The following is an 18952-nucleotide window of genomic DNA, read 5'->3' on the forward strand; positions in this document are numbered from 1 at the left end:
AAGTAAAACAAACAGAAAACTCATAATAGCGTCACGCGACTTGACGCTCTAGCATCTCGTCCAATTCGATAGAATCAAGTTCCACCAATGTTTTGTGGCGTGTATAACTGCAAGAATTGATTAATCAATTATGCACACTGTGGCTTAGACAATGCGATTGCGGCGTTTAAGCACACGGAGCGATACCGTTGTGAAATTTCATCAACAATGTTTGACTTCCTCCTCCTGGAGATTGGGTTGAAGACGTTGGCCGACAGCCATCGGGATGTGTTTTTCATCATCGCCCTTCGCATGATCCGGCTTGTGGCGTTCGGGGCCACCGCTCTTATCTTTGCTATCTACCTCAAGACCATCGGCATCGATGAGCGCTACATTGGGTTGTTTATGACGTTGACCTTCGTGGGTGATTTGATTTTGAGTTTCTACTTGGCGCTCATTGCTGATAAAGTCGGTCGGAGAGTGGTGATCTTACTTAGCTCGCTCCTTATTATCGTTACCGGCTTGGTGTTTGCGTGGACGGAAAATATCTACATTCTTGCTACTGTCGCCTTCTTCGGGGTGTTGACTCCTAGTGGAGGTGAAGTGGGGGCGTTCAGATCGATTGAACAAAGCGCTATTGCCCTGCTTAGCCCCCCAGATCACCGTTCTGATGTATACGCGTGGTACAACTTCAGCGGGGCGTTTTGTCAAGCGTTTGGGGCTCAGCTCTCAGGCTGGGTAGTTGATTGGATGCAAGACAAGTATGACTTCACTTTAGTTGAGTCCTACAAGTCCGTGTGGGTGGGCTACGCAGCTGTGGGTGCGTTGATGGCAGTACTCTCATTCAGTATGTCGTCTCAAGTGGAATCGGAAGCTTCGAGACAAGTGACGCCTGATCCTGCTGCCGATGAACAAACGCCTTTGGTGGCTCCGACCGCTGAGGAACCTAACCGCTCGCGGAACAACTCGCTCTGGCGCAAGTTTTTGCCCGAGCTTCACCACCGCGTATTCGGGATTGTTGTCAAATTACTGTTGCTTTTTGGGCTTGACGCATTTGCCTCTTCGCTTGTCCCTTTGCTGTGGTTGTCGTACTTCATCAAGCATAAGTTTGGTATTCCCCCGTCATACTTGGGGCTGGTGTTTTTCACTACTGGAGTGATTGCAGCCTTCACGTCATTGCTTAGTACATCATTCACCAAGAGATTCGGACCGGTGCTCACTATGGTAGGTACCCACTTGCCAAGTTCAATTTTGCTCGGGGTTATTCCCTTCCCGGATTCCTTTAAAGTGACACTTGCAATTCTCTTTTTGAGAGCACTGACTCAACTGATGGACGTAGCCCCGAAGCACGTTTTCTTGGCTGCCATCGTTCCCAATGATGATCGCACTGCGGTGTTTGCGTTCACAAATGTGGTGAAGACTCTTGCCCATATCCCGGGTCCCATGGTCGTTGGGTTTTTGACGAAATCGGGAGCTCAATGGATCACGTTCTGTGTGGCCTCGGTCCTCAAAGTAACCTACGACTTGGGCATTTTGGCGACGTTCCTCGGGGTAGACTCGAATTGATTATATATAAATGTTAGACATATCACTCATTACTCAGTAGCCGATGATTGGGTATCATTCGGTTCATCAAGACCGTTCATGGCCGCCCAGGCAAGCAAACTAGTCAGCTTTCGTTTATCATGCTCTTTTAACAAGACACTGTCTCGTTTGCGCGTTTGGTTGAGTTCGGCAATGAACAGCAGATGGTTTAACACTGGTCCGGGCGGCGTCTTGAGTGGTGACGATGGCGGCGAGCTGGGTATTCGGTAACGTTGTAAAACTCGTGATGGCTGGAAATGGTCCCCAGGAGTGCATGGCAGGGATGAAGTGAATGGAGATGCTCGCTCCGGCTTCCGCGGGGTGGTCGCTGGCGTCGACTTAGGGCTTGGCTTCTTCCGCTTGGACGAGGACTTAACTTTGCTCACCTTACCCTGTGGTAGCTTGGCCTGCTTCGACTGACTTCGAGTCTGAACCATGGCGAATGGCGTGGTGGCGGAGGTGGTGATGTGACGGTCAGGGACGCGTGCGTGCGCGCGCGTGCGTTATCTAGGCGGTCGCCATTAAAATTGCGAAGCACTACAAAGTGAACTATTATCTGTCTCTATTATAGTCATGAATCATATAGATCATACGCAATTACCAGCCGAATAATCTTTGGGTGAAGCTTTTAGATGCTTTGGCCTCCACTGGGTGCTGCCCGCGCTTCCCAGAGGTGCTGAGTAGAGTGTAGATCTCTGAGGAGTCTAAGTTGTGGTTGCGTTGCGACAGAGAATTGTTGGGAACAAACTCGATATGTCTGCGACCAGCACTCAGGACTGAGCCTGTATCGAGATATTGCTTGGGGATCGGAGGTGTCGGGGGCACCGTTGGTAGCTTACGGGCTGCTATGTCCTCTCCTGGATATGCCCGCATATTGCGTTGAGCAATCGACTTATAGATGTAACGGTAGGTGGAGTTGAGATCGCTGTTGGTGGAGTTCATACTGTAGTTAGACCGAGATTTGGGGAGCCTCTGGTTATAGTCCCAATCGTCACGTGGGGGGTGGTATTCACTGCACAGTGATTGACGCAGACCCCGAGTGTTATGTATACGATTGTATTCCAGAAGTGACGTAGTAGGGAAATGCTCATCAATCGGAATACGCTGGCGATACATCAGCCCACGTTTCAGCGCAATCGAATTACGTCTCAGATTTCTTCTCAGAGCTATCAGAGGCGCCATCAGTCTCAGTTGACAAATGCTTTCTTCATACTCATCAAGCAATGAGTCCATAGATGAGTCCAGCTTCGCATCATCATCACGTTGTCGAGAAGTACCACTATTGCGGCTGTTGATAAAACCATAATTCTGCTGCTGATGAAATGTCATGTAGCCGGTGTTATTCGCCGTTGTTCTCTGTGGAACCGGCTTCAAGACCGGATTAGTCCTTGTGGGAACGGGTTGTTGTATGGTTGGCTTCAGCATTTCCAAGCACGCCATAGCAGTACTGATTGACTGATCGCTCACTTTTCGTTGAATCCCCCATTCGGGACTAAACTGATGCGGAGAAAGCGGTGCCAGTGGCGGTGATGGCGGAAGCTCCAGAGCAATTTCGAATTGGGGAATGTCGCCATCCACCAGTAATTCTTTGAGTTCTGCTGGTTGTTTGTTGATGTCGACATATTCAGGATCCTGCTTCCAGAGATTACGGTACTTCACCACCGACTCAAAAGTGTTCTCCAAAACTTGTACCACGTTAGGCTCTTCAGAATTGATGAATATTTTCCAATAACGTTCGGGGTAAGCCAACGGCACGATGAATTGGTTGAATGCAATTCGAAGCACTTTTAGCTTAGGAAGAAGAGGATAAATGAGCGATGGTCCACACGATAAGTACGTCACATCACCATTATGAAGTTGGAAAATCTCAATCGCCCCGTGGCCGAGGAGCCGCCCCAGTGACTGTTTAACATCATCAGGCAGATCGTCAAATACAAGAATCTTCGATGACTTATAGCGGAACAACGTCACTTTCTCTTCCATGTTCAAATTGACCACCGGTTGAGCCCCCGCAAGATCGGTAGGAGTAGTGGTTGCCGGAGTTGCTGAGTTGTCCACCAGCGGTTTCCGCAATTTCAGCTTGGCCGCTTTGATAGGAGATTCGCCGAGGTCTTCGTCGCTGTGTTTGTATCTCATCAACGTCTGTCGACGGGGCAGAACCGTTTTGGTTAGCCGTTTCAGAGGACTGCGATCGGTGGTCATCAGTTCCGCCACGGGCGTCGGCGGGGGCGCCAGCTTTTTCTTCTTCTTCCGCTTCCTCTTGCGCTTATCGTCGGGCTTTCTGGATAGTCCACCGTCAGAATTCATCAACGCGGGACGGGGTATAAACGTATATCACCGTCGATTAGAAGAATTTGTTTTTAACTGAATTCACCAATGTGGGGGTCGGGAGCTATATGAAGGACGGTGCGAGTGAGCCTGGGGGGCGGCATTAAGCATTTTTAATGTCTGGGGGTGATGCTGGAATATTATTATGCGACAACGACTAACTTGTAATGATGAGAAATAGAACTATTGTGGACTATAATCGACGGGGTATTCCGACTGAAAAGACCCAATCTTCGGTGATTTCCGTCTTGGTTGCTTTTCGCAAAAGCGTATATTTGAATAGGTTATTTGTCACATGGCCGAAAAGTGCGGATGTCGTTGTCACGGACATGGTATGATACCCGTCGAGGGTTGTGGCATTGTACATGTCGCTTTAAGCTGATTCAGTCTATATACGTGAGCTATGTCCCCAACACCCGCGATTCGGTGACGAATTGTCCGGGTCCCGCGGCGCTGGATTCGAGGTCGAATGAGAAAATGGGCGAGTAGTCGACGGAACGGTTGCCACTCGACACTTCTTCTCGGTAGTAAGTCACCAACGGAGCCAACTGGTCAATTCCCTTGCTGACCTTCGACTCGATCCACAAAATAGCTGTCGACGGAGGGTACAACTTAGCCATGTGTCCCATACCCAAAAGGTAACCCAACACCACGGCGATAGCGTGACCAGGGAACGACGTTTGTAAGTCAAACACCCATGAGATCGCCGTCCACAATAACAAGATCACAACGGGGAGCCCAGCGGTGGGAATTTCCACCTCTTTGCTGCCCACAACGTAGCGACGGGCCACGCGATTGACGCGAGACTCCCGCCAGCAGTAGTAGGTGAAGAACGAAAAGACGTACCCCAGCAGACCCAACACGGCGGCGTTTTTGTAAAACACTTTTCCCAACAAGTAGTAAGGGATGCCACAGAACACCGCCAACAAGTTAAGCGTGATCCCTGTGTACACGGTACCGTGGGTACGTTCAAACAACATCATAGGGGTAAACAAACCCATCATGTTGAGAGCCCAGTGGAAGAACCCTTTGTGGACGACTTGGAAGAACAGTAATCGGTTCAACAAGTCGAGCAGAGGTTCCACTGTGGGCGAAAGAGCGAGGGCTTTGTTCACCGCCCCTCCGGTGGCGGTATTTATGATGAGCATCAATAACGTGAACAAGGGAAACCCTACCGTCAACGCGGGGTAGGTGTTCCACATCCCCCAGTGGATTTCAACGGTGGGTGCCATCTTGATGGAAGGATGAATTTCGCGACGCTACATATCACGATAAAAATTTCGTGGTTACATGGAGGGGTGGACAAACATTTAGCGCAGTCGTAGATTACTGCTTTGATTTATGTAACAAGGATGAACCTCTATACTCTTATTTTTTATGGCGTAAATTAGATCTGGTTATGAAAAACGGCGTGTTATTGAAGTTTACTTGTGCGCGTTACCTCTTTGTACACACAAGATACGTGTTCGGTGCGGGGGTTAACTTCTGATGTTTTGGTCCGCTAGCGACACTCATCACGACGAGTTAATGCAAAATAGTTCTGAGGATATGCAAAATGGATCCGAATAGAAATTAAAATCTTAGTTCATTTCGACGTCACCATCGGCATCTTTGTTGGCTTCGGTGTCGGACTTTTTAGTGTTGGCGTCATCGGCAGCATCCTCCTCCAAAGCGGGCTGACCGTCCTGAATCAGCAGTTTAATCCGTTGGAGCAACTCCCACTTTTGGTAGTTTTTGGTTTTCAAATTGTCAATTTTGACTTCTCGCAGTTTCACCGTTTCGCTGATGCCTTCAATTTGTGACAAGTATTGACGGATTAATGAGAGTTTTAGTCGTAAACTCCCGGCATTGTTGTCAAAGTCCTTGGCTTTGATATGTCCCGTTTGTAAGTCGTGAAGGAGGCTGTATAACGTGGGCAATACCTCGAACTCTTTGAGCTTTTCGATTGCATCGAATTCAACATCGTCAGCGGACAGCGTCCCCTGGTCATCAGCCAGAACCACATTAGCAAGTGGCAGCGGCACCGCTGGAGTATTCATGATGAAGTAAACAGGTCTCCCGCAGCTCCCACTAAACAGTCGCAGCTAGGTACTCGAAATCCGTCGCGCACGCAATAAACCCACAAACGTTGCCTCTCTCCCCACATCAGCCTCAATGAACGCGATATGGAGCTTGATCCTGTGTTGTTTGCCTTGTTTCCCGGAGCTTAGTCTGCCAGGCCTCAATATCAATGGCCAACACTACAAAATTGAGCGATTGCTTGGCGAGGGAGGTTTCTCCTACGTGTATCTCGTCACCCTGAGCTCTAACCATGACCAGCAATATGCATTGAAGAAGATCAGATGCCCCTTCGGGTCAAACGACGACAGTTATGTGCTTGCCATGAAAGAGATTCGAAACTACCATCGCTTTTCTCGAACTCTGACCCCTTATGTCATTCAGCTGCTACGGGAGCTGGTGACTGAGGAGCCGGATGGCTCCAAAACCATCTATATTTTGTTGCCGTACTTTGAACGGTCATTACAAGATATCATTAACGAGATGGTTCTCAGCAACAATACCATGCCTGAAAGTGAAATTCTTCGAATATTTATTGGCATTTGTCGAGGTGTTAAGGTGATGCATTCATATAAAAAAATCGTCGGTACGCTGGCGGCACCGATGTCTACAGCAGAAAACGAGGATGACGCATTGTTACCTCTTCATAGCGACGAAGAAGATGCACCAGCTCCACTCACATCCCCCAACACTACAGAGCTTAGTGAGCTTTGCCCCTATGCTCACCGCGATCTTAAGCCAGCCAACGTGATGCTTGGCCCCGAGGGTATTCCCGTACTTGTTGACTTAGGACTGTGTGGTAAAGCTCGAATTAAAATCACTAACCGCCAGCAGGCTCTCACTCTCCAGGACTTTGCCCTGGAGCATTGCACTTTACCCTATCGGGCGCCAGAACTTCTTGAGGTGCCTAACAATTGCGAAATCACAGAAGCCACCGACATTTGGTCACTTGGGTGCCTTTTATACTGCTGTTGTTTTGGGTTTTCGCCATTTGAGAAACTAGAACTCGAACAAGGCGCCAATCTTAATATAGCCATTGCCAGAGGCAAATATCAAGTGCCGCTGAACCACGATTACCTGCCCGAGCTCATTGATATCATTAAGCTGTGTTTACAGATGGAACCCACGCAGCGACCTAAAATCCTGCAATTATTAGAGTCGGCACTTCTGCTTTCTCGGTCAGCCTGACACGAGTTTCTTTTACACATATGTTTCATTTTATTTAGGTTTTGTGGTTGCAGTATGGGCCACGACATATTACAGTATATACGATTCCTATCGCGCCCATCACCTGATCTTCTCTGCGTGGTAAATCATGTTAATTTTAACGCCGTTCCGCACGGTTGCGAAATACAAGATCACAAGCCATGGTGCTTACAAGTGCTCAACGAGGAGACAAGGTGGAAGGGTGGAATGACTGTCCTGTGGTCAGTGCTAGCAGTCTGACCTCGCTGGTGACCAAATCAAAACGAACACGCGTGTACCACACTTCAAACAACAACCTGGTTAGCGATCTCAATCACGCCACGGTGTCCAGCCCGCCCCCGTCCACCGCCAGTCTTGCCGTGATCTCTCCGCCTACGCCTCCACCGACGTCTCTGTCAACACTGTCCCTGGAAGTTCCTGCCGAAACTGAAGATAAAGTGACACCGTTATTGAAGTCTCTGGATCCTAAAGAGCTTCTCGAACAAGTCTTAGCGAAGACAAAGCTACTGGACAAAGAGAAGGCGTTCTATGAAGCAAAGATACCCCTTGACACGATGAACGCTACGCATAAGGAGTTTGTTGCTACACTCCTCGGGCGTGCCTTGATTGGCGAAAACCTCACAGTGCTCAAAAAGGATTTGGTAGAGTTTATGGTGTGTAGTGATGGTGTCAGTAGCTGGTGCTCGGCATTGAAGAAGATCTTGTCATCTATTTGATGGCCTTTAAAACGTAATACAACTGAATAGAATACATAAAATAGACACGTTCATCTTTCAAGCAGCAATTACCTCAAGGCAGGGCAAAAGCATCTGAAACCCTGAAATCTGGTCGATAGACTCCACAGTGTTACTATGTTTCAGAAACTGTCGGACTGATTGTCTCTATTGCGACTTTCTCATTAAAAATCGCCCTCTAATTTTCAAAAAGTTGGGTCAAACGATACCTCACCAATTTAATAAATGAAACCAAGTCAAATGTCACTTCAATTGGTATTTTATATCACTTAATGTCGCTACAAGCCGGTGCTGTTGATGTTCTCTCTATTGGTATGTCAAATGGTTTGAGGTCGCGCATCGTGAAAAACACAGCACCGATACACACATGTCGACAATTGCCACTAGTTCCGGAGAGTCCTCCAACTCCGGGTTGTCGCTAATTGCTGCCCACTCGCACATCACCGGGCTTGGTCTTGATGACCATCTTCAACCGAAGGAACTGGCACAAGGGATGGTGGGTCAGCTCAAGGCCAGAAAAGCCGCCGGCGTCATTTTGAAGATGGTGCAACAGGGCAAAATTGCCGGGCGGGCAGTGCTTATGGCGGGGCCTCCTCTGACTGGTAAGACTGCCATTGCCATGGGTCTCTCGCAAAGCTTGGGGTCCGATGTTCCCTTCACCCTGATCGCTGGTTCGGAAATCTACTCCAACGAATTACTGAAGACTGAGGCGCTTACCCAAGCCTTCCGCAAACTGATTGGTATCAAAATCAAGGAGGAGACTGAGTTGATTGAAGGTGAAGTTGTCGAAATCCAAATTGACCGCTCGTTGACTGGTGGTCACAAGCAGGGGAAGTTGACCATCAAAACCACTGACATGGAAACCATCTACGAACTTGGTAACAAGATGATCGAAGGCTTGACCAAAGAAAAGGTGTTGGCTGGTGACGTCATCTCTATCAACAAATCGCTGGGTAAGATCACAAAGTTGGGTAAGTCGTTTGCTCGTGCCCGTGACTACGACGCCATGGGTCCTGACACCAAGTTTGTTCAATGTCCCGAAGGCGAATTGCAAAAGCGGAAGGAAGTAGTGCACACTGTGTCGTTACACGAAATCGACGTCATCAACTCGAGACAGCAGGGATTTTTGGCGCTATTCTCGGGTGACACCGGTGAAATCAGACTGGAAGTTCGTGACCAGATTAATACTAAGGTTGCCGAATGGAAGGAAGAAGGCAAGGCAGAGATCGTTCCTGGGGTGTTATTTATAGATGAAGTGCACATGTTGGACATCGAATGTTTCTCGTTCATCAACAGAGCACTTGAAGATGACTTTGCTCCTATTGTCATTATGGCAACCAACCGTGGGGTGTCTCAAACTCGGGGTACGAACTACAAATCGCCCCACGGATTACCAATGGACTTGTTGGACCGGGTAATCATTATCCACACTCAACCTTATTCTGGTGATGAAATCCGGACTATTTTGTCGATTCGTGCTAGCGAAGAGGAAGTGGAGTTGAGTGGCGATGCTTTGGCTCTTTTAACCAAGATCGGCCAGGAAACCAGCTTACGATATGCTGCTAACTTGATTTCGGTGTCGCAACAAATAGCTTTGAAGCGCAGATCGAACGAAGTCGACTTGGCTGACGTGAAGCGGGCTTACTCTTTGTTCTACGACGCTGATCGTCTGTGCAAGTATTTGGAAGAATACCTGGCACAAATGATTAATGACCAAGGCCAAGTGACTTTTGGCACCGACGGCGACAAAATGGAAACTGATTAATGTATAATACTAAATTGAAACGAAACGGCTTTTTGATATTCTGTATGTAGACTGGCTACGATTCTTTAATGTATTAGGCACTCGCCTTAGTGTTGAGAATCAATGCAATGATCATCCCGTACAACCCCAAAACTTCGGCGAAAATCAAAATAAGAACAATCCCAACAAACAACCGGGGCTGGTGCATGAACTTTCTCACCCCTTCATCGCCAACAACCCCAATTGCATACCCCAGAGCAAGGCAAGCAAAACCCACGGAGAGACCACAGGCCATGTGCATGAATCCATTGAATAAAGTATATTCCAGCGTCGGCAGGAGGTTACCAGCAATCAATACGGCAACCACCAAACCATACACTGACAAGATACCCGACATAACCACGGGGATTAATGACTTCATGATCAATTCGGGCTTGTAGGCACCAATACCGGCGATACCAATACCCGACTTTGCTGTACCAATGGCTGCTCCGGCACAAGAGAGCACCATAGCGGCAAAACACCCAAAGAACCCAAAGAAGGGAGCAAACGCGGGTGCCAACTCTGACATTTCACTGGTGGTGGTCGTGGGATGTATGCGTTGACCATGAGTGCGACTTGTGCTAAATATGGTAGCGCCACGGCAATATACAATTACATCACCACGTACCTCTGCTGTCACCGAGTTGGCAATTGTTGGCGGATTTTGGTGATGTACAAAGTTTCATGAACTTACATTCTTCATTAATTGCCCATTTTCTCTTTTCCTTTTTTGTTGTCAAGAGTGATACATGGTATGTATGTAGCAAACGCGCTCACATTGTTTGAATCTCAACCCAAACAACGTCGCCTATGATATGGCTTCACTTCGACCAGATAAGTTTGAGCCGGTGAATTTCACGCAGGCCCAGTTCCAGCAGATGGTAGCTGAACAATTGCGGCTTCGATTTGATGCAGTTGAGGCAGCTTTACCCAATGGAGTTGATGACGAGGCAGACAGCAGTAAGGTCAAAGCCTACCTTCAGAAGGACTTCTACGAAACGTTACTTGACATGGGACATGGTATAACGGTGGACGGTAACTATATCGAGTCCCTTGATCACCTTGAACAACTAGTACACGGCTCAAAAGTCGAGTATGAACCTGTGGACCCGGTACTTGAGGTTCAGGTTCGAGATGCAGTGGCAGAAACAGAACGTGTGACGAACGAGGTGATGGAACTTCGGGCACTTGCACCATCAGTGGTTGCCGACAGTTACCAACAGGTGGTAGACCGAGCGGCGGAGTCAATCATGCAAGAGATCCGTGATATCGACAACATTGAGTTGTCGTTACCCAATTATCGTTTAGATCCAACAGAGATCGTTCAAGAAAGAAACTACGCTATCAACGAATTGAGTCGTGCGGTCGAGGACTTGCCTGAACGAAGCGAAGAAGTCGACCAAGTCCACCGCAAATATAAGTTTCTTGAGTTGAATAATGTTTGAAATTCTCTAGGTGCTACTTGAGTTTTGCTTCCAAGCTAAAAAGTCAAACCCCGAGATTTGATGACTAATACACTATAACACTTGGGCGTCTGAATCTGTAAAAACTAGTGCTTCAAAGGAGTTCATTGATTATAGAATAGCTATATACACGGGTAATAACCAATTTTTCACCTTATTTTTAGTTGGTTTCAAAGCCAAAGCCCTTCATACACAGTTTGTAAGCGGCAATCATCTCGTCGCACTTGCCACCTTCTTGGCCGTTGAAGAGAAGACACTCATCACGCTTCTTCTTTTCATCAAGACAAACACAGCAGGGCTTGATTTTCTTTTCTTCGGCTTGGGGTTGTTGAGGGGAGGACATTGTGTGGATAAAATGAACTGCAGTAAAACTGGTAAACGGTTTTTTCTGTGAGCGGTGGTGGAGCCACAAGAGGCAATGACCGTGGCGTCTATGCAAACCACGAACCACGTATACGGAGGTAAGTACTGAATTTACCCGAGCTAAGTTTTCCAATTTGCTCAAGCTGTTGAGCCAATTAGCACACAAATCAAGGCCTTACGAGAAGACTTGGCGTTGTCGTCACGGCCAAATTGTACGCAACATCACTCATGAAAAGGTGAGCTGACGCCACAAAATTAGTCTAGACCCGCTATGATTGAGTGACACTTGAAGTAGATTTAAATTCGCTTCTGGGTAAGCAATGCATTGGCAATTAGGCGAGTGTCACCATACAAACATCTGCATCCGCGCGAACACGTCAAGTGATCGGTGAGACACAGAGTTGGCTAGTCATGACCAGTCCCCACGCCAGCGTGGTTTTAAACGACGATCTTGACGAAACGGCGAGTCTGGTGGCACTGCATCAGACGGCTGCCGTGCCGCGACCCCGTTTCAGTCTTGACGACGACTCCTTTTCCACATACTTGGGTCTGGGCGATCAGCCATTGTCGTCAACAGTGCTGCCACTTGGCCCCAACTCCATCTTTGAGTTGACTGTGGGCAGTGATCAAGCACGGGTACGCAACAAGCGTGGCCTCAAGCATCTGGTTGTGATCAATGGTGGTGCCACCACCGTGTACAATCTTACCACCCCCACACTGCGAGACATCCCCCAAATCCATCTTGCTAAATTGAAGCATAAAGTCAACGATGAAAAAGTGAAGCCATTGCTTGCAAGCATGGACGACTATCGTGAATTTGAGCTGAGTTATGGCCGGCTTACATCTGATACTTTGCATGAGTTTGCTCGTCGAACGCAACCAACGAATTCCAGTGATGAAAGCTTGAGCGAGCAAGAAAACAACACCGCTACCAACTTGAGCAAGATCCCGTCGGTCTTTCTTGACCCAGACTTCCGCATGGATGATCCTCGAGTATTCAGTAAGGTCCTCGAAAATACCAAGATTCTTACGACTGATGATGAAGACATAACTACCAGTTTGGCACACAATACCGATCTCCAGGAAAAGTTCAGCAGCTACCTAGATATTGTTGAGCAGAACCTCGTGTTGGAAATTGGGAAACTGTCGGATTCCTTTTTTACTACTCTTGACGATATCACTAAGATCCAGAATCAATCAAAAGAGTGTGTTGCTCAATTTGCTCAACTCAAAGATGAATTGGTGAAAGTACAAACAACACAAGCTGAACGTGGTAAGCAAATCTGTTCTGATCTCATCAAAAACAAAAATGTGGAATACTTGGAGAGCGCTTTACTCCATATAAAGTACATTACAACTTTTTATGAGATGGCCGTTCGTGAGTACAGTCAACAAAACTTTTCCAGATGTCTCGATCTCATAGTCATCGTTGAGCTGCTAGTGAATGGCGTGGAATACGACGACTTTGACAATGACCCGGAGTTGTTGAGTCTCTATCCTCGTTTTGATTACCCCATAGAAAACGTGCTGAAATTGCCATGTCTCATCAATTTGGTGAACGATGTGCACAATTTGAAGCATGAATGTGCTCGGGGTTTCACGTCAGAATTTGTTGATATTCTCATTGATGACTTGCGCAACCACTACACCCTGGTACCCATTAATGACACCCTAAATCGATTGTATTGTGCGATGAATCCTCGAAAATACCCACTGCTGGCAGTCAAGTCGTATCTTGTGATGGATGAAGAGATAAAGGATAAGTTGAAGAATTGTGTATTCTCTCTCATCAAGTCAGGTCAGATCACGCATGGTTATCGTGTTTATCAAGATAAACTTATCGCCGAGATCAAGTCCATTATCAAACAAAACCTTCCTTCTGGTCCTGGTCTGGGGGTTTCGCCAATGCCCTCTAATGCGCCATCGCTGCGCAATTCGCCTGTTCCGCATGCCGTTGCAGAACAATCGCTGTTGTCCGTCAACATAAAAAGCCTTACACCGAAAGAGTTTGAGGAGATGTTGGTAAAGACTTACAGTAATTTGCTGGAGTGCTTGCGTCGTCTGACCACACACCAGAAAATCTTGTTGGACCTTGCATTATCATTAGGTGGGACCTCCCAAAATTTGGATGTGATGTCATTGGATATCACCCTGGCGATTAACAAAGCAATTGAACTCACCCAAATTCGACTCACGAAAATTATAAATGTTCGTTCTGAGCTGATTGGTGATCTCCCTGTGCCCATGTACTTGCGACTTTATTCAATATCATCGCTGTACCTTCAGGAATGTGAAAGTATTGACCCCATGGGCTCGGGTACCCACTTGGCTGAATGGTTCAAAAACCACCTCACATACTTTGTTCATCGGAATCATTCAAGGTCACTTAAAACCCTCGTGCTGAATATCGACCATGATACTTGGAAGGAAGCTTCTGCCGAGGAGTTGACGGTAGGGCAGTTCAACTTGGACCAAATTCTGTCTTACGCTGATTGGGTTCAGACTGGAGGACGTAACGGCAATCTGTGTGATTTCTGGTTGGATGCACTTGATTTTTACACAGGTCCAGAAAGAAAAGCATTACAAGGTCCGAAACCTATTTCAAGTGGAAAACTTACTATTGGTTCTGAAAGCTTCGTGGTACCCACATTTATCATCAAGTCACTAGCCCAAGTTCGCGATTATTTGACCATTCACAAAATGTTTCCAAATGTTCCGATTACGAATAATGTTCTCAATTATTTCAAGCTCGCCAACTCGCGTATCTCCCAAGCAATTCTTAACGCTGGGGCAACCAAGACTGCAGGACTTAAACATATTACAACAAGGCACATCGCATTGTGTATTCAGACCGTCGAATTTGTGATGGCATTACTTCCACGTGTTGAACAGGCATTGCCTCCGCCGACATCCCAACTTAATCAAGGACCCCGCCCAGATAGCGATCTCAACTTTGGGCGCATTTATACCAGTTATAAAGATCACGAAAACGAGTTATTTAACAAATTGGTGTCTATTATGCGTGATCGGACGATGCTTCACTGTCAGGTAATTTTGAAAACCAACTGGTCGGAGCCAATGCCGTATGGTACCCAATGTCATCCATATATGGAGACTATCGTTAAGGAAACAAATCGAGTATCAAAAGTTTTGGCCAAGGTTCTTCCAGAGCTTAAGTGCTCTCATATTTTATCGCAGGTGTTTGATAACTACAAGAAACTTCTTGTGCTGTGTTATTGTGCTGAATTGCCTCAACTTAAGGATATGATGGAAAAGCAGATGGTGCTCAAAGACATTGACTTTTTCAGGGTAAACTTATGTGATTTACCGGGATATGGTAATTCTGGTCAAGTGATTTGGGAGAATGTCAATGCTTTGCCCACTCTCGAAGACCTGACGCTTGAACAGCAGCGCAAACTCGAAGAAGAGAGACTTAAACAGCAAGAGCTTGCTAGGCAAGAGCAAGAGCGGATTGAACGGGAAAAGGCCGAGTTGGAAGCCAGAAAAGCCGAAGAAGCCAAACGAGCAGAGGAAGAAGCAACGAGTCAAGCTGCTGAAACTTTGTTTGATGCCCAACTTGCTGGTAAACTCTCTGAAGATACGCCTCATGAGGAAAGTAAAAAGGACCTGGTGGACCTTTTGCCCAAGGAGGCTGCTGCTAACGATACTGTTATTTTATCGAAAGAGAGCTCCATGGCTCCAGAGGAGTTGAAACCAGATGCGGTAATTGAAAGTACGAGTGATTTGTCTGACACATTACCTCTGCTTGATGCCAAAGAAGGCGACAAGACTGCCACATCTCTTGAGAACCCGGCGTTGATGTCAAAGGACTCTGGTGAAGATACAACGTCTGCTTTGGTCGAGGATCGTGATTCGAAGAAAGACACAACTGACGACGCAAATAAACCTCAAACGACAGTTCTTCAGCAAGCTTCCCCCGAAGATACAGTCGCCTTTGAAGAAACCGTCCCTTCGGATAAAGCAGTTGATCTTGAAGACAATGCCTCTCCTGAGCACACAATTCCTTCTAAAGACGCAGTCAGTGAGGTGGAGGCTTCTGTTGAAGAGGTAGAACCTGTCGAAACTATCTTTGAGATTCCCGAAACTAAGGTCGACTCGCCCGAGGTAGCAGTATCTCAAGATGGTAGCTCACAAGGAGTTGCCGATAATTCTGTGTCGGGGACAAGCGTTCTGGCTGAAGTCGACCAAGATAAATTGACTGAAGAAGGTTTGTCTGAGGTTTCCAAAGTTGATGAGCAGTCGCTTCCAACCATCGAAGTGGAAGAAACTGCCGCGGTTGCAGAATCTTCAGCTGCGGCACCAACCAATGATGAAAATGTTGAACAGTCGATTACTTCTGACACTCCCACGGTATCAAGCACCTCTCAAGAAGTCCAACATCCAAATGTCAATGAGGTAAATGAGTCGAACCCTGCTTCTGAGCTGACGACACCGTCAAATGACAATGCTGCTGGTCTGGTATCTACAAACGAAAAATCTGCTCCAGAGCTGATCGAATTGCCAGAGGTTGAGGCTCAAGAGGGTGGTGAGAAAACTAAAGACGTGGAAGTATCAGCAGCTGAGGTTGAAGTTGAGTCACCAGAAGTTGAGTCACCAGAAGTTGAGGAAGCAGAACCCGAGGCTCCATCAATCGCATCTAGCGGCTCTAATGGTGCCACGCAAAATTCGACAAACAAAAAGAAGAAGAAGAAGAAGAAGAAGGGGAAGAAGTAATTTATAGATTAATACACTACTTACTTAAATCGAACTTGCCGTTGGTTTTGGTGTAAACCTTCTCATCTTCGGTAACAATGGCGTCAATTAGTTCGTGTGGAGTAACATCGAACGCTGGATTCCACACAGAGATACCTTGAGGTGCAATACCGACCTGGATTTTCTCGCCCGCATTTCCAGAGGCGTCCAACGCGGGACCCTTGATGGTAGTAAGTTCATCTGAAGGTCTTTGTTCAATCACAATGTCCAGACCTTGTTCTGTGGAGAAGTCGATAGTTGTACGCGGGGCAGCAACGATGAATTTGATATTAGTGTTCTGGGTCTGGTTGAAAAAACTGGCAATAGTTGACAACTGGAAGGACCCGATTTTATTAGCAGTGTCGCCATTCTTGACAATTCTGTCAGCGCCAATGATGATAAATTTCACCGGCGCCTTGGTAAGTTGTTCGCGGATTAACGACAGTACCATATTGTCACAAACCAAAGTGAAAGGAATCTTGTCGTGCTTCAACTCATAACTGGTCAACTTGGCACCTTGGTTGTAAGGTCTGGTTTCACAAGGGAATACTTGAGATAAATGGAAAGGCTTGTCAGACAGTTCTTCCTTGAGAGCCTCGTGAGTAGAGCGAATAATCCCCAAAGCGGTACCATGGCCTGAAGTCGCTAATGAACCAGTGTTGCAAATAGTGAGAATTGAAAAGGCTCCCTTGAACCCCTCTTCTTCAAGACTTTGAGTGATGTATTTCAAGCCATTAGCACCAATCTTGTAGTTATTGGCCAAGTCATCCTCATATAAGTTGTTGGCGTATTTGTCAATCTTGGAGTAAGCTTTATCTGTAATTTCGTCATAGTCAGCGACGATCTGGCGCAAATCGTTAAGAGCATTAGCCAAGTTGACTGCGGTGGGGCGAGAGCTGATCAAGTAATCGAGCAGGTCGACAAAGTCCTTTTGAGTGATTTGCTTCCCTTGCACCTTGACTTTGTTGTGGGTGTCAACCAACACGGCAAATGTGGCGACAATAGCGATGGCTGGGGCACCTCTCACTTGCATGTTCTTAATGACATTGTAGGCGTCCGAGATGTTAGTGACATCAATGTATTGTGTGGTGTAAGGCAAAAGCAACTGATCCAAGATCTGGAGAGTTGTATTCTGTTTGTCGAATCGAATGGCTTGAAGTGACATGGTATAATGCAGACGGCTCTTCTTACCACGTGAGTGATGAAATGATAGGCACTGTGGCGCGTAATGCATCAAAGCATCTCCCCCACGTTGCAACTACTGAACACTACTAGTAAAAAATTGTCGGAATGATATCGAATATATTAAAATACGAGACGGCGAATACCGCTAATGTCCCATTCCTCACGCAACAGGTTCCACTTGCAACCTAATAATTTGCGACCAGTGATGGGGCAGCGGCCACCCTTTGATATGTCTATGTGAACTTCTTCGTTCTCGGCGTCGTGTTCTTCCTTCTTTTTGATCTTTTTCTTTTCCTCGTATTCATCTTCCAGTTCGTCTTCGTACAAGTCATCATCGTCTTCGTGACCTTCCTTCCGCTGTTTGATCTTTTCGGCAACGATCTTGTGTGAGTTTTGTAAGTAGTTGAAGATGCAAGTGTAATCAAAGACGTAACCAGTCTCAATGACAGCGGGGTTGGTGATGGGCTTTTTGCAAATAGGGCAAAAACTGCCCGAGCGGTATATCGGTGTGCGCTCATTGGACTTGGCATGGCGTGACTTCTGGATCGCTTGAGTCAAAGTTGAAGGGGCCGGCAAATTGAAGTCAAATTGAGACCCTTGGTTTTTGTTGAGTTTGGCAGAAAACCCCAGTGAATTCCACCATTCCAAGAATTTCAAGCCAAAGATGGCAACTGGGAAAAATGTACCCAAAATGTACTTGAGGATCCGACCCAGCGGACCCGTGAGATTGCGTCTGATAATTCTCCAGGCTAACTCGGCAATACGAGCCGGCCCAACACGATTTACAACATCGCGATCAGACTTGTAGTTAGTTCCTGACTCATATTTTTGATAGTCGTGTTGATTAAGACGGGCAAAATCGATGCGGAACAAAAAGGTCAAAAGAGATGGTGACTTCAGCACCCCAGCTAAGTATGCTAATGTGGTGACGAAATTAGCAAAACGGTACCCCCCTTGCACGTATGGGAAGATCTCCACAAACCGCCGCTTCCATCGAATTTTCCGGTTTTCCTCAGGTGTGAACAATTCGCTCTCAATGAGCTGATTGGTGACCATTCTGGTGTACCATATGTCATAGTAATAATTTAACTTCTCACCAATATAAGCGGTGCCGACAACTTCAAAGATGGAAACTGCCTTTTGTAAAGGTGTGAGTTCCCGTCTCTCTTCGACCATTGACGGTGACAATTGAGTAAGTTTACTCAGGTTGATATCGGCCGATGCCAAAGGTGTTTGATTGACTCTTTTGATGCCATAGAAGTTTTCTGTAAAAGAGCCTTGCCAGTAAGTCATGAAGTACCATTCGATAAACCCTCTGAAAAGCAAATTAAGTTCATCAAACCGGTTGTTGATCTTAAGGAGGTACCGAGGGTACCTTGTGGTGTAGTAAACAAGGATGTAACGGAGCGATGGTGAAAGGAGATGTTCAAGTTGGTGTGCAGAAATCAACTCAAAAAGAGTCGGAGTCTCACTGTCCAACTGGGACGCATCCAATGATGAGTAGAATTCCATTC

The 18952-nt window shown here is 46.8% G+C and overlaps 13 protein-coding genes across 13 annotated transcripts; 6 read left to right on the top strand and 7 right to left on the bottom strand. All coding sequences in view use genetic code 12, as the record gives it.

Moving 5' to 3' along the window:
- Positions 1-207: 207 nt before the first annotated feature.
- On the top strand, positions 208-1545 carry DIURU_001247 (uncharacterized protein; the record flags this gene model as incomplete). The annotated part of the gene is made up of 1 exon (XM_034153770.1): positions 208-1545. One exon carries the CDS (start codon positions 208-210, stop codon positions 1543-1545), a length of 1338 nt encoding a protein of 445 aa, XP_034013978.1.
- A 29-nt stretch (positions 1546-1574) lies between these two features.
- On the bottom strand, positions 1575-2000 carry DIURU_001248 (uncharacterized protein; the record flags this gene model as incomplete). Its single annotated transcript, XM_034153771.1, has 1 exon — positions 1575-2000. The coding sequence occupies one exon, from the start codon at positions 1998-2000 to the stop codon at positions 1575-1577; it is 426 nt and encodes a 141-aa protein (XP_034013979.1).
- A 160-nt stretch (positions 2001-2160) lies between these two features.
- On the bottom strand, positions 2161-3870 carry DIURU_001249 (uncharacterized protein; the record flags this gene model as incomplete). Its single annotated transcript, XM_034153772.1, has 1 exon — positions 2161-3870. The coding sequence occupies one exon, from the start codon at positions 3868-3870 to the stop codon at positions 2161-2163; it is 1710 nt and encodes a 569-aa protein (XP_034013980.1).
- Positions 3871-4292: 422 nt separating this feature from the next.
- Positions 4293-5123, bottom strand: DIURU_001250 (putative rhomboid protease; the record flags this gene model as incomplete). Its single annotated transcript, XM_034153774.1, has 1 exon — positions 4293-5123. One exon carries the CDS (start codon positions 5121-5123, stop codon positions 4293-4295), a length of 831 nt encoding a protein of 276 aa, XP_034013981.1.
- A 348-nt stretch (positions 5124-5471) lies between these two features.
- MED9 (Med9p) lies at positions 5472-5930 on the bottom strand (the record flags this gene model as incomplete). Its single annotated transcript, XM_034153775.1, has 1 exon — positions 5472-5930. The coding sequence occupies one exon, from the start codon at positions 5928-5930 to the stop codon at positions 5472-5474; it is 459 nt and encodes a 152-aa protein (XP_034013982.1).
- Positions 5931-6045: 115 nt separating this feature from the next.
- DIURU_001252 (putative serine/threonine protein kinase) lies at positions 6046-7137 on the top strand (the record flags this gene model as incomplete). Its single annotated transcript, XM_034153776.1, has 1 exon — positions 6046-7137. The coding sequence occupies one exon, from the start codon at positions 6046-6048 to the stop codon at positions 7135-7137; it is 1092 nt and encodes a 363-aa protein (XP_034013983.1).
- Positions 7138-7316: 179 nt separating this feature from the next.
- On the top strand, positions 7317-7871 carry DIURU_001253 (uncharacterized protein; the record flags this gene model as incomplete). Its single annotated transcript, XM_034153777.1, has 1 exon — positions 7317-7871. One exon carries the CDS (start codon positions 7317-7319, stop codon positions 7869-7871), a length of 555 nt encoding a protein of 184 aa, XP_034013984.1.
- Positions 7872-8256: 385 nt separating this feature from the next.
- Positions 8257-9654, top strand: RVB2 (RuvB family ATP-dependent DNA helicase reptin; the record flags this gene model as incomplete). Its single annotated transcript, XM_034153778.1, has 1 exon — positions 8257-9654. The coding sequence occupies one exon, from the start codon at positions 8257-8259 to the stop codon at positions 9652-9654; it is 1398 nt and encodes a 465-aa protein (XP_034013985.1).
- Positions 9655-9727: 73 nt separating this feature from the next.
- Positions 9728-10204, bottom strand: VMA11 (H(+)-transporting V0 sector ATPase subunit c'; the record flags this gene model as incomplete). The annotated part of the gene is made up of 1 exon (XM_034153779.1): positions 9728-10204. The coding sequence occupies one exon, from the start codon at positions 10202-10204 to the stop codon at positions 9728-9730; it is 477 nt and encodes a 158-aa protein (XP_034013986.1).
- Positions 10205-10490: 286 nt separating this feature from the next.
- On the top strand, positions 10491-11120 carry DIURU_001256 (uncharacterized protein; the record flags this gene model as incomplete). Its single annotated transcript, XM_034153780.1, has 1 exon — positions 10491-11120. One exon carries the CDS (start codon positions 10491-10493, stop codon positions 11118-11120), a length of 630 nt encoding a protein of 209 aa, XP_034013987.1.
- A 792-nt stretch (positions 11121-11912) lies between these two features.
- DIURU_001257 (uncharacterized protein) lies at positions 11913-16235 on the top strand (the record flags this gene model as incomplete). Its single annotated transcript, XM_034153781.1, has 1 exon — positions 11913-16235. The coding sequence occupies one exon, from the start codon at positions 11913-11915 to the stop codon at positions 16233-16235; it is 4323 nt and encodes a 1440-aa protein (XP_034013988.1).
- A 16-nt stretch (positions 16236-16251) lies between these two features.
- On the bottom strand, positions 16252-17418 carry DIURU_001258 (S-methyl-5-thioribose-1-phosphate isomerase; the record flags this gene model as incomplete). Its single annotated transcript, XM_034153782.1, has 1 exon — positions 16252-17418. The coding sequence occupies one exon, from the start codon at positions 17416-17418 to the stop codon at positions 16252-16254; it is 1167 nt and encodes a 388-aa protein (XP_034013989.1).
- A 140-nt stretch (positions 17419-17558) lies between these two features.
- PEX12 (ubiquitin-protein ligase peroxin 12) lies at positions 17559-18950 on the bottom strand (the record flags this gene model as incomplete). Its single annotated transcript, XM_034153783.1, has 1 exon — positions 17559-18950. The coding sequence occupies one exon, from the start codon at positions 18948-18950 to the stop codon at positions 17559-17561; it is 1392 nt and encodes a 463-aa protein (XP_034013990.1).
- Positions 18951-18952: the final 2 nt, after the last annotated feature.

This window comes from Diutina rugosa (assembly GCF_008704595.1).
Source record: "Diutina rugosa strain CBS 613 chromosome Unknown scaffold34_size146191, whole genome shotgun sequence".
NCBI classification, from domain to species: domain Eukaryota; kingdom Fungi; phylum Ascomycota; class Pichiomycetes; order Serinales; family Debaryomycetaceae; genus Diutina; species Diutina rugosa.